At 51.4% G+C, this 17,340-nt stretch overlaps 5 protein-coding genes across 5 annotated transcripts; 2 read left to right on the forward strand and 3 right to left on the reverse strand.

Annotated features, from left to right (window-relative positions):
• Window positions 1-62: 62 nt before the first annotated feature.
• Window positions 63-524, reverse strand: PpBr36_05733 (uncharacterized protein; the record flags this gene model as incomplete). The annotated part of the gene is made up of 2 exons (XM_029892886.1): window positions 63-260; window positions 364-524. 2 exons carry the CDS (start codon window positions 522-524, stop codon window positions 167-169), a joined length of 255 nt encoding a protein of 84 aa, XP_029745465.1. The 3' UTR covers window positions 63-166.
• Window positions 525-3,878: 3,354 nt separating this feature from the next.
• On the reverse strand, window positions 3,879-5,770 carry PpBr36_05734 (uncharacterized protein; the record flags this gene model as incomplete). The annotated part of the gene is made up of 3 exons (XM_029892887.1): window positions 3,879-4,001; window positions 4,232-4,398; window positions 5,620-5,770. 3 exons carry the CDS (start codon window positions 5,768-5,770, stop codon window positions 3,879-3,881), a joined length of 441 nt encoding a protein of 146 aa, XP_029745463.1.
• Window positions 5,771-7,716: 1,946 nt separating this feature from the next.
• Window positions 7,717-8,073, reverse strand: PpBr36_05736 (uncharacterized protein; the record flags this gene model as incomplete). The annotated part of the gene is made up of 1 exon (XM_029892888.1): window positions 7,717-8,073. One exon carries the CDS (start codon window positions 8,071-8,073, stop codon window positions 7,717-7,719), a length of 357 nt encoding a protein of 118 aa, XP_029745667.1.
• A 1,541-nt stretch (window positions 8,074-9,614) lies between these two features.
• Window positions 9,615-10,939, forward strand: PpBr36_05737 (uncharacterized protein; the record flags this gene model as incomplete). Its single annotated transcript, XM_029892889.1, has 2 exons — window positions 9,615-9,812; window positions 9,899-10,939. 2 exons carry the CDS (start codon window positions 9,615-9,617, stop codon window positions 10,937-10,939), a joined length of 1,239 nt encoding a protein of 412 aa, XP_029745460.1.
• A 1,815-nt stretch (window positions 10,940-12,754) lies between these two features.
• On the forward strand, window positions 12,755-17,171 carry PpBr36_05738 (uncharacterized protein; the record flags this gene model as incomplete). Its single annotated transcript, XM_029892890.1, has 2 exons — window positions 12,755-15,607; window positions 16,789-17,171. Exons 1-2 carry the CDS (start codon window positions 12,790-12,792, stop codon window positions 17,169-17,171), a joined length of 3,201 nt encoding a protein of 1,066 aa, XP_029745481.1. The 5' UTR covers window positions 12,755-12,789.
• Between the last annotated feature and the right edge of the window lie 169 nt (window positions 17,172-17,340).

A 17,340-nucleotide genomic window follows, 5' to 3' on the forward strand; every position in this document is an offset into this window, starting at 1 on the left:
ACTTGGGTTGTGGAAAGAAGTAAAAAAAAATCTACCGCTACGTGTCACACGACATATACAGCTCAATAACTAGGTGACAAAAAAACGCAATGAGTGGAGTTTTGCCCAGCATCAATGTCTGAATGAAGACCCAACTCTGGATCCAAGGGAGGAGGTATGAAAAATTTCAGACAGTACGTGAAAATTTTCGTGGTGCTTGCATGCAGCGTTTTTCTTCTTCGGACACAAGCTCTGTGGATCGACCCCATATCGTAGGAGGACTGTATGAAAAAAAAAAAAAAAAAAAAAAAAAAAAAAAGTGACACCACAATACCTTAGACCGATAAATCTCGGACCACGATGCTCCATCAAAGTTCATCACACACTACTGCACCGCGGCCATACACCGGTAGTTCACTGATGACGGGCTTTCCCTGACAGACAAGATGCAACTGACTGACTTGATGTTCGAGGTTCGCAAGTCGGCCAGCCGGATAAGCGACGGCGTGCATCATATTGCCAAGTCTTTGAGCATTTTCGGGCATCATTGGCCGATTGGGGTGTGCGTATCAACTTGAGACTGATCAGCTCCTGAGCAGAATGGTACATGCATGGCGTAAATTGGGGTGGTCTTTTTTTTTTTTTTCTTTTTTTCTTACCGAGTTATTCGTATTTTATTCCCTAACTGGGTGAACGTGATGCGCGATCTTTCGCGCCACAAAGGAAAGGTTGCGAAAGATCCGGTCATGTCAGTCATTATTTTTACAAGTAACGTACGGAGTACATCAAGACCCTTGCTTTGCCCCTTACTAGTGTTACTAGACTAGGCACTTTGCAACAGAGTTTTAACTCAGGTCCGTCCCAGCAACGCGTAAGCCAGGGGTCTGAAGCGCGACTTCAATTAAACTCGCACCACTCACGCGTAAAGTGCCTGAGCACATTGGGCACGCACCACTTTCAATGTCAACCCATCACCGATTGCAATCCAAACCCACTGCATAAACAGGACACTCTCTTTTCTGAGCAAGGTAGACAGACAGAAATCACATGGAGCAAGTTTCAAAAAGCTGCTGATAATCATTACCAGGCAAGAGAGACCCAGAACATAAATTTCTTTGGATACCAATGTTACCGGTCTAATTTTTACTGTCCAGGTGAGAAGGGGAGAAAAATCATCTCATGTGACAATACTTACAGACTGTCCCCAAAGTGAGCCAAGCGTCATCCTCACTTGTTAAACTGTGGTTCTGGGTTCTATCGAGGACATTGTCTTTCCATGGGGCTGTACAAAGCTCCCCCGTTTCCCAGCCTACCTTTTTTTTTTTTTTTTTTTTGCTCGTCGGTGACGACGACGGCGGCGGAGCTAGACCAGGCACTGCCCCTGTTTAGCCAGCTGTGACTTTTTATGGCTACGGAGTCGAACCGGGGGGTTTGATGACCGCTACTCTACTGTAGTATTGTAAAGTCTTCTGAATAATAGTCTGTCAAGTATATCCCGGCTCCATCATCCGTCAGTTCGTGGCAGAGTGGACACTGTTGAAAAGTTGCTACAGTTATACTTTGCACGGCTGGGCGCGCTTCTTCGCTGTTCTTTTTTTATTGTATTAAATTATTAGGCGGAAAAAAAAACCTCCCCGAGCTCAATATCACCCCTGGAAACATAGACGCGCCGTGCTCGGGGTGGACCTTTCAATGTGCCAAATTGGATCTACCTTGCTACCCAGCCAGCGGGCAACAGACAAGGGGTTCCGAATGGATGAGCAGAGAGAAAAGTGTAATTGCCGAGCCGGAGGAAATCAAAGAAATTTCTCTAGTTCTCACTATACCACCACGGTAAGGTCGCAGATGCAGAGCAACCTGACCCGGTCCAACTCTGGCATGTATTATATAGAGACACCGTGGTGATATGGAGCAAAAGAAAAGGCTGTTTAAAGCAAAAGATCGCTGCAACGAAACTTCAGCCTGCCTTGGTTTCTTGCGTTTACCCCTTGCCCCGCAAATGCATTTCGTGTTTAATTGATTTTATTTCTTCTTTCTCGTTACGCGTTTCCGTAGTCCAGTCACCCAAGTCAGACAATAGTCATACATGTCATGTCAGTTTCTTGGTTGCTTACTACTATGTCCAGGCAACTTCCTCGTCATTTTGCAAGTTTTCTTTTTTTGTTTTTCCTCTGCAAAGTCCGTCGAGTAAGGGTGTCCGAGCTAAAAACCTCCAGGCTCCTCACTGTGCGCTCCAGAGCGCGCGCGATGCGCGAACTGAAGAGTGCGGAAAAATTCAAAGACGCGATGTCACGAAACGAAACGGCGGGTCGATGGGGGCGAAACCCATTTTTGACGAGGCCTCTTTTTGCTCTGCCCTCACTCCCCTCTATTCCATACGTGCATGTATTCCTTCCCGCGCCTATGGGTCGTCATGTGGAGGTGTCGTGCTTTAGGAGCTACGTAATAAGTTGACTTTTGGGAACTGACGCAGGCAAAACTCCAACCAATTAGTGTGGCGGGGTGAAATAGGCGGCGGCGGCGGCGGCTTTAGACACCGTCAAATGTATCAGGAACCAGGTGTACGTGCCCTTGTGCCAAAGCTACTGCAGGGAAAGCAAGAGAGCTGAACCGTCTAGCTAAGTTCTATTTCATATGCTGGGTCGTTCGCCTTGGTTTTAGCCAACAATTCGACAGCTATCTCTCGATTGCAATGCCAAGGGATGAATGAGGCCCAGGTTACCAACAGATAAATGGCTTTAATGGAGCTAACGCAGGGTCCAAGAATCGTCTGAATCTTCAAAAATAGACCTCAATTGGTGGTCCATAGCTTGGTGCGCTTTGATGCCTTAGACCCAAGGCTTTGCTCTTCAAACATATCTTGATGACGAAACGGCCGGCGCCGCTTGACCAAACACGGCCGTCCCGTTGTCTTGGCGGGACGATAATTAGGCCCGGGCTTTCCGCAAAGTTGTGAAGTTTCACTTGAGAGGCACGTGAACTGATCGATTGACTGATTGATTGATTGACGGTATTCAGATGCCGATGTCCAGAGTCCAACTACGGCGGATAATAGAGACAACTCCACTTGGACTTGGTTCGGTTTCTTCTGAACAGGAACTATACTGACATGGTCGGACAACATTGTCGCACCGCAAATAAGTTTCCTTGGCTTTGTTCGCTGCCTAGTTCGTTTTTAGTTTAAACTAGCTCTAGGTCATCGGCTGGGATTGTTTCTCTCTTACAAAGAAATCCCTATCCCTGCTACACGACAAAAGCACGTTGTTGGTTGTGCCCAAAAATATCCGGCCGGTCGGGTCTTCAAATCTGGGCCTTCAGGTTTTTCCTCGCATCGCGTGTGCTCCGACCAGATCGCGCTGAATGAGGATGCATTCCCTGGGCCCTCTGGATGTTACGGCATTTCATGGTTGTCCATGCAAGGCCGCTCGCTGCAGCTGCGGGGGCGGCTCAGTCAAGAGTGAAGTTACTGGATCGCTTACACCATGTAGTAGCGATGTTGCGGTCTGTATACCTGCCAGGGCAATGCACGATCGCTTCCATGCTTTTGCTGGTTGTTTAGGCTTGGATCCTGTGTTTGTTCTGGAACCTCAAACAGCGGCCGGCGTGTTTGTTTGAACTGTAATGGACACATCATTCAATGTACCTCTCCTAAACGCCCTAGCTAACATTACAATACTGTAAACTTACTTGAACTTGTTTGTACCTTATCTGAATAAGGTAGGTAGGTGGCTTCCCCCTTCCCCTTCGGTCGTTGGTGTCACGCCAATCTCGATTCGAGAAGCGGGGACCCACGCTTGTTGTGTGGTAGGCCCTGTTCAGTCTCCTGGTTTCTGAACCTGGGCCTTGGCGTCAACTCTACCTTTCAATGGCTAGAGCCCCCTCTTTCCAACTCCTGAAAATCAGCTGGGCCGGTTCCAGCTATCATGATCGCAGGCAGGCTGATAGATAAGTGATGACACGCAGCATAAAATCCATTGCAGAATCGGGGATACCATTGGAGCCTTTTCTAGGCGTTGCCAATTCTGCTTGTTCTCATTTACCAGCCAGCCATTTCTCTGACCCATGTCTCCCCGGGTCAGCCTGCCGTGGCCCATGGAGCACGAAAATAGGCACCAAGACTGGAAGGCTTGCATGTTCGCGTCATCAGCCACCCGTTGCGTCGGCCCCAGTGGCCGCACCGGGCCTAAAAACACTCCATGATTGCCTTTTTTTTTTTTTTTTTTTTTTTTTTTTTTTATCCTTCTCGCCTTACCCCTCGAAAATCGAAAGGATTCGCAGCTAGACTAATAAATGGAAGCGGGTGGCCGCTCGGAGCTTGTTTCTCGCCGGTCACATCACGCATTACAGCCAACCAGCCAGCCTTGTTCCGCTCTGCTTGCTGACAATGTTCAACTTTGGGACTTAATACGACACGGAGTGCTACTCAAAGTGTGAAAGCCCCAGGTTGGTGCCTTGCTTTGGGGTGGCATTGGCTCGGCTCCCTTTTCCATTTCGGTCCCATTCATTGGCTACTTCGCTTGAGCTGGGCGCACGATTAAAGTCGAGAAATACAAATGATTATGGACCTATCGTATGCATTGTTCAGACGGCGACAGCTAATCTGGGCACATGAATTAAGCATGAATTGTGATTTTCGAGTAATAAATAATACTTTTGTTCTGCATTGCGGAATAAAAATATATGCGAGATGGACATTCATGGAGCGGAGTCGTCGGCTCGCAGTGTAAAGCGCGCAACACACATCCTTGCCCTTGAGAGCTTTCACTGTGGCACAGCAAATGCGCCCCTTGCTACTACGGAGTAGTTTGCAGGTCTGGGTCTGATCTACACACATACCGTACCGTAGTGATGTAAGTCAGGTTTCTACCTTGTCTTCGTTGGATCCTAGCACAGGAGTTAAAGAGAATACATAGATTAGCAAACCATCTCGTTTTTTTCATCTTTTCGAAAAACGCTCACGGGGGAGGGATGGCGTGTATGCACCTCTCGCAATAGCACACCCCCCTGGCAAGGCTATCTTGGAGGCTGCAGATCAAAGAAGCGCCATGGAACGCGTGAGATCTGAGGCCCCGATGCGACTACACGTCTGCCAGCGTGGCATACATGAACATATTACATACCACCCTAGCATAGCGTGCTTTAGCATTTCTATTCGTTTGTCAATTTTGGTGACCGTGTGAAGAAAGGATTCTCCTGGTAGTTATTCGTTGCCCTTGTCGCAAACGTCATTTTGATAATATCTTGACAACAATAAACAGACTCACTGCATGAAATGTCGCGAAAGCAATAATATCCAAGGGATAAAAAAGGGCCCGAATTTTACAGACCGCATAGAGGCCAGTATGCAGGATCGTGGTTGTTACTAGGTATGTTGCGTCCAAGTGACTGCGCAAAAAATGGGAGAGAAAAAGCAATGGACAATCAGCCAATGTACGGCACGGAAGACCCCTTAAAAGGCGGTCGGGAACCATGGAATTTAATGCGAAACCCAAATTTGCGGGCTTTGGACCACCTCGCGATCTTGTCGCGACAACAGCAAAGCGGCTGACTTCCAGGGGGTTTTTTTTTTTTCCTATTTGATCTTTTTCGTGCGTACTGTATGGGATGGGATTGCTCAAGGCGTGTTATTGCACGACACACCAAAACGCGACCAGGACAAAAGTAACCCCAAAAGGCTGAACCCGTCCCCAGGGGCGCGCCGGGAGCCAATCGTAGATTGCCAAATCGGCAATTTATCCTTAAATCCCGCTGGGCCATTGCGGGTGGTTGCGAGCCACTCTCCAAACGCCATAAAGGGGCTTGAGATCTATTTGATTAATGTCGGCCAGTGATGCCAAGGCTATTGCATAGAGACAATGCAAACAGGTACGCAGCAGGAACTTAGTAAACATTACTATTCCCACAGTAAATTGTTCTCCACGCGTCTATCCCAATGTCGTCAATGTTCTCCTGCTTACTGTGAGGGTTCACTGGTAGGGAAGTGACGCGATTGGCGAAGCTGACCCCAGTTAAGGCAGGCGTCCAGGACAATTTAACCTAGCTAGCTATTTCTATCAGTGGAAGAGCAAAGTAGCAATACTACTGCCCTGTACCTGGTGCCGTACTTTACAGTAGCAATTACCACTTTACACTCTATCTCTGGCCTACGTAGTACCGTTACCTAGTTGCCTAGGAACCTGTAAACCTAAGCACCTACTGCAGTACATCTTAGATGACAGTATATTAGGGGAGCGACAAAACTGGTAACAAAGCTATGCGGTAATCCCTGCCGAAAATCTCTAAACTAGCAGTAGAAGCTGAGTTTTCAGTACTGTGGGCCGGGATTTGCCCTCAAATGCAAAGTGTAGCGTCTTCAAATGACGATGTCTTGTTTTCCGCCTCGTCGCAAATTGCTGTGCTATTCTCTATACATTCTCGCATGGGATCACGGCTTCCTTGCAGGTATGCATACGACGATTGCTAGCGTCCCGTTATTTGGGTCATTTCTTCTCTCCTTTTGGTTTGTGGTGTGCTGCAGCATTGAACTAGGTAGCGCAACATGTATTACATACTATCGCAGCGTGCTTGATTTTTTCTCAGTCTACGGCGTAATACCTGCGTTGCTGCTGCTGCTGTCACCCCTGGCCTGGTCGCGCTCGCGAGGCCCCACCAGCAAATGGCTACTGCTACTACCTAAAGCCGGTTTCCTAACTTTGTTACAATGGGCCTTTTGGCAAAGCTTACTGCCTCACGGGTCGATGCGTAGGCAATTCTGTCGATTGCTGCCACAGGCGTGCCGAGGCGTCAAGACCTGTTTTTCTTTATGGTCCCGAAAATTAATCAAGCCGCACAGTTGGGACAACCCGCTTGGCCCGTACACCGGCGGCTAGGGGCGTGTGAATCGTTAATTGTTTGTTTTTGTTTCTGCCAATCACTGCTTTTTGTTTACCAGCCGGGCAAACCATCTGTTTGTATCCTCTGCCGGGGCTTCCATGTGAATGCAGTACTAGGACGGCCCAGGTCCGGTGCTTGTCATTCATTTCGCCATAGTGGAAGGGGTGGAAAGTCGTTGTGCGTGATAGGATGGGGAACGTCAAGGGTGGAAGTAGGAGTTTCCTTTCCTGTTCTGGGAACAAGCAGCCGAAGCTAATCTATGACCGCGTTGTGGCCTTACTAGGGAACGTAGGGATTAAAAAAATAAAAAATAAAAATAAAAAATAAAAAAAAATAGAGGAAAAATGTATTTTAAAGGAAAAATAAATAATAGGAGAATAATAAATATTATAATAATAAACGCGTTGGTTTACTCCGTTGTGCCCATCTTTTACTACTGGGGAAGGGACAATTGAACCTATCAAAGCCAATGTAATGCCAGCGGGGACCCCCTCTCACACACACACACACACACACACGTCTTGCCCACCAGTCGTCCAGCCTAGGGTGGTGCTGGGGGTGCAGGCGGGCTGGACTGGCTGGCTTCTCCCAGAAAATCAGCTCGTGACGGGTGGAAAGGACAGAGTAATAGGAGTGGTGGACAAGGTTGACTGCGGGGCCTCCTGTTTCTGCGCACTGTCCCCGGTGGAGCACGAGTCGCGCCAGCGTACAGTTTTTGTAACGACAAGGTGACGGGCAGGGAGCTAGCGGAAGCATTGCAGCACTTCACAATCCCAGGCCCATCCCAGCTTAGCCATCGGCTTGGCCAAACTGATGGCACCCACCCGTCCTTCCTCACCTGTCTGGCAAGCTGGGGGGCTTGTCTTAGCAGAGACCAGGTAAACCGGGGCCAATCTCATCCAGTCCCTTTTGCTCATCCCAGTTGTCCTCCAACTCCTTGCTCCTGATAACTTCCACATCTTCCTTTCCTGTTTGCACTTCTTCCTTTTCCCCCCCTCCGTCGTCGTCCTCTCCTCCTCCTCCGCCTCTTCCCCCCTTCTCCTCAATCCGTATCCAGTCATTCCGAGTCGCCGCCAGCACTTTCAAGACGGTCGCTTTACTAGTGCACTCGACACCCCTGGAGAAGAACCGAACGAACGGGAGGGAATAAGGAGGAGACTTTCGCTCGCTGGCTTGGCAGTAGCAAGTGCAAGACCGGAAACTAAAAGAGACACCGAACATATAGATATTACCACCAAAGGACCGTTCCTCTTTCTCTTGCGATTGGGGACCTTCTTTTGATATCTAATGTCAGCTTTTTGTGTTTCAATTTTGTGAGTTTGCCGCTGCCAAAAAGGGAAGCAGAAATAAAGTACCAAAAAAAAAAAAAAAAACGCCAACTGCCGGCGCCCTTCGCAACCCACCAACCAAACCCACACCAAATCATCCAACCCCCTTCAACAAAACGACGGTCGACGGCATTCCGAACTGGCATTCTTCCGTTTCGACAGCCAGGAATCTACCGATCATCTACCCTCAGCTTCATTCCACGACAACCGGCTGCTTATCCCTTTCTCCGTCGCGGAGAGGATTTGCGGGTCCGTTCGACAAATCTTTTCTACCTGTGCTTAGCTGGTGCTGAGTGCAAGGTTGAAGAGCTTCACGGAGGAGCCACGAGGGGCTTTGAAGAAGCAAAATCCACCAATTCGCATCTGTTTCGCATTGATTTAGGTCATTGTGAGGCTATTGCAACTCTGAGCGTCGATTGAGGTACGGTATGGTGCATGCAGCTGCCGGTCTTTCTTTGTCTTTGTTCATCCATGCGTTCCTGCACTAGTCTAGCCCAACCACACCCGACCGCCGTTGGAAACCTACTTCCATTTAACAAATTGCCTGTGCATCCATCCGTCAAATTCCATGCAGCCACAAGCAGGAACCAAACCATTCTTTTGCAAAGAAATAAAAAAGGAAGAAATCGCCCACTAACAAAAAATGTGTGTCTCGCTCTCTAGGTCCATGCCGGCAACCTCCATCCCCAATCTCGCTCATCAGTCGAAACCATTTCTCCGTGGGACACGTTAACTCGTAGCTCCCACCCTCTGGAATTGGTTCATCTCGTCCCGTCTCTTTGAGATCACCGTGGCGGTAAGGGATCTCCCGAATTCTATCAACTCCAAGCCTAGTCATCAAGACCTTCCATCTCGCCTCCATTCGCCTGTTGCCATAGGGCGTTCCTCTTCGGGAATAGCTTTACCCTGGGGAATATCGTCGACAAGATCGTGCAATGTTTTTGATAACATGAGCGCTATATGTGGCCCCTACAATGGTTTTCTGCTGCATCGCGATTCCAGCGCAAGCAATTGAGACTGACGTCAAGACATTCACAGGAATTTATCCATCTCGGTCCCTTCTCATAAACTGGCCCAGATCCCGGCCACTCCCACTTAGTCTTTATTTCAGGTTTTCATTCTGGATTCTCGTTCTGTTTCGACCTGTCTCGGCGTCCAGCCACTGTCACTCTTTTACGTCAACCATATGCAACACGCTCCTTTAATACTCTAATAATCGACCTTCCTTACCCGAGGTCACCTAATCACAGCTCACTCGACGGCATCACAAAAGTCGATACCACAATTACCACGTTTATCAAAAACGGCATTCTTTTACCGACGTTAGCGTCATCACACTCATTCGACTGGACAATACTGGGACATCCCGCAAGTTTCGATCTCTGCAAGCCTGAGTAATTCATTCGAGTTGCTCTGCAATCATCCACCGCAATCATGGCTTATCACCACCACAGCAGGGCCGACGGCACCTTTTTCGTCGAGTCGGACGATACAGCAATGTCACGGATGAGTGCCAGGGAAGCTGCCAAGATTCTTGCAAGAAACAAGAGGGAGGTCATCGGGAATGAGCTTTCGCGGCTGGCCGGCGAAGAGTACCTGGAGGATATCATGCAACATATGAGACACATGGAGGTATGTTGCCAGAAACCCTGGTCTGGGTGCTCCTTGGATGTTCATCCGCCTTTTGGAGCCTCGTCACTTACACACGCATGAAACAGGACGAGACACTCCCCGATGCTAGCCTCATCGACATGCAAAGAGAGATCCAATGGTTCATGCGTCCGTACCTCATCGACTTTCTCGTCGAGGCCCATGCCGCCTTCCAACTGTTGCCTGAGACATTGTTCCTCACGGTGAACCTCTTGGACCGGTACTGCTCCAAGAGGGTTGTCTACAAGCAACACTACCAGCTTGTCGGCTGTGCTGCTCTGCTAATCGCTGCCAAGTATGGTGACAAGAAGGACCGCGTTCCCCAGATCAACGAGCTGAACAACATGTGCTGCGGACTTTATGACGCTGGCATGTTCACCCAGATGGAGATGCATGTTCTGAACACTCTCGACTGGACCGTTGGTCACCCGACTGTCGACTTCTTCGCCCAACTGATTGTCGCGGAGGAGAGGGATGACAAGGAGGTGGAGTATATGGCTGCCTACATTAGCGAGATCTCGCTGTACTACCGTGACTTCGTCTCGACCAAGCCATCGACCATGGCGAGGGCTTCGCTAGCCCTGGCAAGGGCTATTCTTGGCAGGCAGGAGGTCAATGATGGTGAATGGGACCACGACCAGAACGCCACCCTTGTGACGCTTTCGCAACACGTGCACCAGCCCTCTGTCACCTTGTCCAGGAAGTACGCATCTACACACTACCTGCAGGTGTCCAACAAGCTGGCGGACTTCCTGGCCCACCAAGCAGCCATTAACAGGGCTGCTGCGATGCCCGAGAACCCAGTAACCCCGACCACCAACGAGTCGATGGCTGCCAAAGCCAACATTTACAGCACTCCTCAGAAGGGTCTGGGCTCAGTTCCCGGTGTCGCCGATGGTTATCTGACCCCACCAATCACTCCGGACGGACAGTACGGAGCTCCGAACCCGCATGGCGTGCCTCCCAGGTGCCCAGTCACTCCGACACCGCAACATCAGCATCAGCAGCAGCAGCAACAACATCAACATCAACAACGCTACTACCCCAACTGCTACCAACAAACGCAACCACCGCAACAGCAGACCTCAAACCACGTCACGTACTTATAAGGACGCGGGTGCATCCAAGATGGAATAATTGGTTGGTCGCCTGACGGCTTGCCATATAAACCTCTTAACCCCTACGATACATCGAGCTACCTCGCCACAACTATCCAATAAATCTCCTCTTTTAATCTATCTGGATACATCACAGATGGGACATCTCGGTTGTCAAGAAAAAAAGATTGCATACCTCCTTTATAAAGGCTTTTGTTGATATCACGGTACAAAATTTCACATCAGCGTCATGGCATCTAGCGTTTCGTTTTCCCTTTATTTCCTTTCTCGTCTCGTTCTCCTACATTCCGCTGTTCGATTCATGATAAAATTGTTTCTTCTGTCCCCGCAGCTTTCGGATCTTTCTATGGCCGGCCACGTCTGCTGCCTCTTTTATTTTCTTTCTTAGGATGCGGTGGAGAAACTATAATACCCGCACCATTCATCTTATATTCTCATTTGATCAATGACTTCATTTGGCCGGCAAAGAAGTTCAACAACTTTTTGTTTCCTTTTTTTTTTTTTTTTTTTTTTTTTTTCCAGCAGTGGTGGGATCACCAAACGTGGAAACCTTCCTGCACAAATTTTCTTTATTTCGAATATCAAAATAGGAGGAGAAAGAACATGAAAAAAAAAAAATTCCAAGGATCGGGGGGAAGCGAGGGAGTCCACCATCCTATCCTATCCATTTGACCGAAAGGACGCTCGAAAAGAGGGATCAAAATCCTTGAGGAAAGGGCAAGCTGGCAATTGGAGCGTGGCTTGGGGAATCGGCATTAGAGTCGGCTCTGCGATACCTGGAGCGGATCGCAACCGACAGCCGAAGCCCATCACGGCTCGAAGATAGCCCCTACAACCCGACACCCTCTTGGAACTTGTCAGTCAACCAATGAGGCATATCAGATTTGTACATAATTGAGACCAAAAACATGCATCAAATATACAAACATTGCCTCGATTTTCTGTCACGTTTGCTTATGGGTTTTTTCTTCAACATTTGTCCCTTACTGATTGCTGTTAGTTGGCTGCGTTGAAGCCAAGCTACTAACGTGCAGACATTGTTGAAATAGGTAGGCTTCGCCTTGGCGCTCTGCCCGTTTGCATCAATACTCTCTACCACGCATGCCACAACCCAGAAGCCAGTCTGCATAACCACGGCAGCAACTAAATCGTCGCAATCAGGCCCTCCCTGTGAGTAGGCATTGATAAAAAAATAAAAAAAAAAAGCGTTATTGGGTGGTCGCCAAAGCCGGTTGTGGCCAAGAATGAACGAACAGTGGTTGTACCTCCAAAGCAAGGGATGAGTTATTGGCTTGCATTCCAGACGAGAGCCGATAATCTGACGAATTCCGACCCTATCGAGAGGAATGGAATGTGATTTGAAGTGGCCGACCTTTTGATCTGTTGCTGAAATTGGAAGTGCATTCCCATCTCCTGATCCGTCATTCTATTATCGCCAGAAGGGATGGTTGTAAGGGGGAAAGGGGAACATAAACATTGTCGAGATATGGGGTGGACAATGAAATCCGCCCTGTTGTTGTCATCGACTCGCTGTTTTCTCCTTCATCTCCAAACTGCAGCATTTCATTTTTTCGTTTTCGTTCTAGGCTCTTTTTCATCTTCTCTACAACAAGCTCTTTCTATCTAGGTCACCAACCTTTTGTGCGTCAATCCAGGCATACTACTAGTAACTCACTTGACCGACCTTTTGTATTTGGGGAGTAAAGCAATCTATAGCTACACGACCAAATTATTATTTCTTGGGAGCTTCCGCTCAACAAACTTGGGAGAACAGGCCTTTGCGATTGCCTGCACTCACAGAAAAAGATACTGAGACCCGGACTGTGGCCACCACCGAGCCGATGTTGGAAGGGGAAGAAGACTTTGTGAGGAGGTTTGAAGATGATGCCGACATGTTTATGATTCCTGACGAAGAGCTGCTCGAGAAACTACTAAACATGGAAGGGGAAGATATTGACATGCAAGACGAATCCCTTGATGGCGGATCGCTCCCTCGAACCCCCGGTGGGACCGTGGTCCCGGCCGCGGACGATCCGGAATACCTCGCAATCCAGCAGGAGCTAGCGGCGGCGTGGAGCCAGCCGAACCGGCGTAAGTGGACGACCAGGGCACCCGTCGGCGTGAACGCAAACGACACCGAGACCAACCACCACTTCAACGGGCAGCCGCAGCCGTCCGTGGCGGAGCGCCTGCAGCAGCTGTCCAACTTCCTGGCCGACGAGGACGTGGACCGCAGCCGGTACTGGGACAAGAACATCCAGGAGGCCCGCGAGTACCTTTCAGCCATCCGGACCATCCCCATGTCCGAAGGGACGCTCGCGCTGCTGCGGGCGGTCGAGAACAAACTCCAGGTGCACGAGAGCTACGAGCAGTGGCACGCCAGACAGGCCCGCGTGCCCGGGGTGCCGACAGGAGACGAGACCCTGCCGCCGGTGGTCGGGTCGTCGGCCCCGCGCGCCAACATCCGCAAGGACCCGCGCAAGGTCCTGCACCGCATGCCCGGGGTCGTCAACGCACTGCCGTCTAGGTTCGAGGACGCCCAGAGCCACATCGACGCGCTGCGTAACTCCCAGACATGGCTGTGGAGCGCCGAAGGCGCCATGGACGAAGACGGGACCAAACTGGCACGCGTCGAGCAGGATGCCTACGACAGCAGCGTCAGTGGCGGCTCTGCATGGCGCCAGCTTGCCGACCCACCTGACAGCGCCGAGGCTTACGCCATGGAGCGAGGGTACCGCCGCGCGGCGCTGCAGGCTTGTCTGCGCGCCATCAAAAACGTCGAGAACAGGGCGGTGCGGACGCTGCAGGAGCGGATGGTCCCGCCCGTCACCGCCGCCGAGTTGGAGGCGGAGTGCAAGAGCGCCCTGGGCCCGTTCTTCTCATCCGTCGGGCTGACCAGGGAGGACGTCGAGAGGAGGACGGCCCAGGGCCGCAAGCAGTGGCACCCGCACGGGATGCCGTACACCAAGAGGATGAATCGCTTCTGGATGGAGTGGGACAAGTGGTGGGACGAAGCCAGGAAGAAGACGGAGCTGGACAGGCACAACGCCAAGTCCGAGACCGATTTTGATGCGCACATCAACACCGGAGCCGACTGGGCCGCGCTGCCGCAGCCGAGATCCGTTTACGCCGACGTGGTGACTCTGAAGGAGTCTTACAACAGAGACCTGGAGGCCACGTGCATGAGCATCGTCAAGCTGCTGGGGCGTACGGACCTGGTGTCGCCCAGGCCGCTGATCAAGACCTGTATCAAGACGTACGAGCTCGGCCGCGCTGGGCAAGAGGCCCCGGAGGAGATCCGGTGGCGGGACGTAGACAAGGATCAGGAAACTTGGAGACCGCTCAACGTGATCGAGCTCGGCTACCTGCGGCTGCTGACCACCAGGTCCATCACCCCCAAGATGCTGTGCCGACTCGAGGACCGCGGGGCGCTGTACCTTTGCTTTGCGGAACGGCTGCAGCGAATCCTTGACGACCTGTCCGAGGACAACATCTTTGAGACGCGCGACACGGCCGTGTCGGTGGAGAAGCTGCTCGAGGAGATGCACAAGGGCGTCGACGGCCTGAACCAAAGGACACGCTTCTCCGTGTACGACGCGTGCAGCTGGCTCGACAGGCTGCAGGGGCAGGGCCGGATCCGGTTCACCAAGAGCGTCAAGGAGTACGGGTACGTCCAGCGTCCGCTTGCACACGTCCACCCCGAGTATCAGATCGGCTACGTTCCGAGCAGGGGCGACGCGAGATTCCGGCAGGCCACAAAAATATCCACCTACAGAGACTTTGACGCAGTCCTGGCCCCTCGGCCTCAGGATATGGTGACATGGGAACAAATTGTCGGCAGCCGACCGTATCCGTTCTGGGACGACCACAAGGAGGTCGAGTGGGCCGAGTCCGAAAGGGCCAGGAGACAAGAACACGAGAGATCGTACCCCGAAGAGCCACAGGAAAAGCTCCTCCGACCCGCCGTGACCAACTTCTTCATGGTGCTATCCTACAGGCTCGGCTTCACGCTCCGGATGCTCGAGGGTCGTCCACGAGCCGAGAAGCTGACCAAGCAGGACATGACCCACTCCATGGCCGACTGGATCCAGACCAAGACCGAATGGGACCGGGTGCTGCTAAAGGCCTCGCCGGGCGTGACAGCAGTCATGCCGACGACGCTTTTGCGGGTGCTCGCCGAGATGGACAAGGACAACGCTGCGCCCCAGACGGAAGACCAAGCCGCCAAACTGATCCGCAGCAAGATCATCGGCGAGGCCGAGGCCAACCTCAACAACCTGTACCCGACCGAGTTCAAGACGTACCTGGCAAAGGACGGCAGCCAAGTGACGCTGCCGATCCGCGACGAGATCTGGGACTGGGGCGCGCCCGAGATCCGCGGACGGGCGAGGCAGTACTTTTCGCTCCGGCGGTGGCCGGTGCACCTGCAGACGGCGGCGGACCAGGACATGATGGCGAGGGACCGCGACCTCGACCCCGAGTTGCTGTGGGACCCTTGCGCAGAGGACCTGACCGGGCCCGAGTGGCTGCTTCAAAAGGCGAGACCATGGCAGTTTGAGGCCGTCAAGGTAAAGGAAGGAGGCAACGGGTACTGGTTTGGCGACACCAAGTTGCAGAAGGAGTACATTGAAGGAGCGGTTACCAATAGGTTTGCCGAGGGTAAGTGAATTGCGTTTCTTCCTTTTTTCTGGACCATCCCCTCTGCTCTCAACCGAAAGAACAAACTATTGACTGATTTTTTTTTTTTTTTTTTTTTTTTTTTTTTTTTTTTGCTTTTCGCTTTGCAGCGCTACTTGGCCCTCAACAGCCCAAGAAGGGTATTTTGTCTCGACTCTCTGGGTTTTTCCCGTCGACATCAAGGCCCTCAACACCAGCAGTAGAGCAGCTGCTTCCGGATAGTTACATTGTTCCAATGCAGACAGACACTCCGGCAGCAACGGCAGCAGAAAACTCTGGTTAACAACAATCAAGGATATACGGAGAATGGATCAACTAGTAAAGACTGGTGTAATTGACAGTGCCGGTATGGATGTTTCAAGTGTTGTGCAATTATGATCGGAATGGTAAAGAATAACTATAAAATAAAAAGAAATAAAAAATAAAACCAGTTTCATCGGCAACAAAACAAGCTGTTATTTGCTGTTGGTGTATGTTGGGTAGATTCGACTTGAAAGGAAACCCGGATGTGAACGTCCGGTCAAAAACAAACTCCATGCGGAGCGGCAGTTTGAGTGGAGACTCCACAAAAAAAAAAGGAACAAATCTGTGGAGAACCGTTGCCGTCATCTCTCGGTCACGGTTCCGCCATTGAAATCTCCATGCCAATTCCCCCGAAAACACTCGCGCGATTTTCGCAAAGCCACCGCTCCGGATCCAACAAAGCACGCACACCACCAAGAAAACCGCCGCCAGCAACCAGAGCAAATCAATCATGGGTGCGTCGGCTTCAAAGGCCGCACAAAACACAACTCGGAAGTTTCCGAGCAGGGCCAGCAACTTTGCCGCGCCCTCGTCGACCCCGAACCCGAGACCACCACCGGCACCGAGGCAGAATCCCACATCCAAGAGGGGGCCGTCGGTAAAGGATGAAGGTACGACTCCCTGACTACCTGCTTTTTCCATCTCTTCATGCCGATCTAGCAAACACCCACACCACCGAACATCTCTCGCCTGGGGGCGCGTCATTCAAACGGTCCCCCATTCGCTACACAAAAGGCCGCTAGCTAGCTTTTCTTGTTACTGACGCGCGATACCGCATCTCGTTTTTTTTTTTTTTTTTTTTTCCCCAGCAATCCGACTCGACGGCGCAGACCCATCTCCACCGACAATCAGCAATCCAGCCTTTGCCGACCGGCTGCGGCAGATCGGCGCCGTGCAGCCGAACCCGACCCTGTCGCACTCGTCCACCTTTGCGCAGCGGCAGGGCGGTGGCCCGTCGGCGGCTTACACCCACCCCTCGTCCGCCGTCGCACAAAACACGACGCTGTCGGCGCTGGCGGCACGCCACAGGATCCAGGAGCAGGCCGACCGCGAGTTCGCCGCCATGGGCAGGGCCGGCTTCGAGGGCCGCGAGCTGCTCGACGCCGCCACGATCCGCGACGTCCTGATCATGAGGTCGCGCGGAATCGCGCCCGATCGCATCGAGGAGAGGCTCCGGCTCAAGCAGGGTGTGGTCCGCCGCCTGGGACCGCCGGGCATGGTGGCAGCTCTGGGGGCCAGCTGATCCGGTGGAAGAGAGAGAGAGAGAGTGTGTGTGTATGTGTGGTTTCTACTGTGCCTTTTTTTTTTCCGAGATTTGATTTTTGTAACAACATTGTATGATATCCATTACGCGATACAGAAGCTGCTGAGCAAGTTGAGGTTTTGTTTTCTGCTCACGGTCAAACACATCA

The sequence above is a fragment of the Pyricularia pennisetigena genome (genome assembly GCF_004337985.1).
Source record: "Pyricularia pennisetigena strain Br36 chromosome 4 map unlocalized Pyricularia_pennisetigena_Br36_Scf_6, whole genome shotgun sequence".
Lineage (NCBI taxonomy): Eukaryota > Fungi > Ascomycota > Sordariomycetes > Magnaporthales > Pyriculariaceae > Pyricularia > Pyricularia pennisetigena.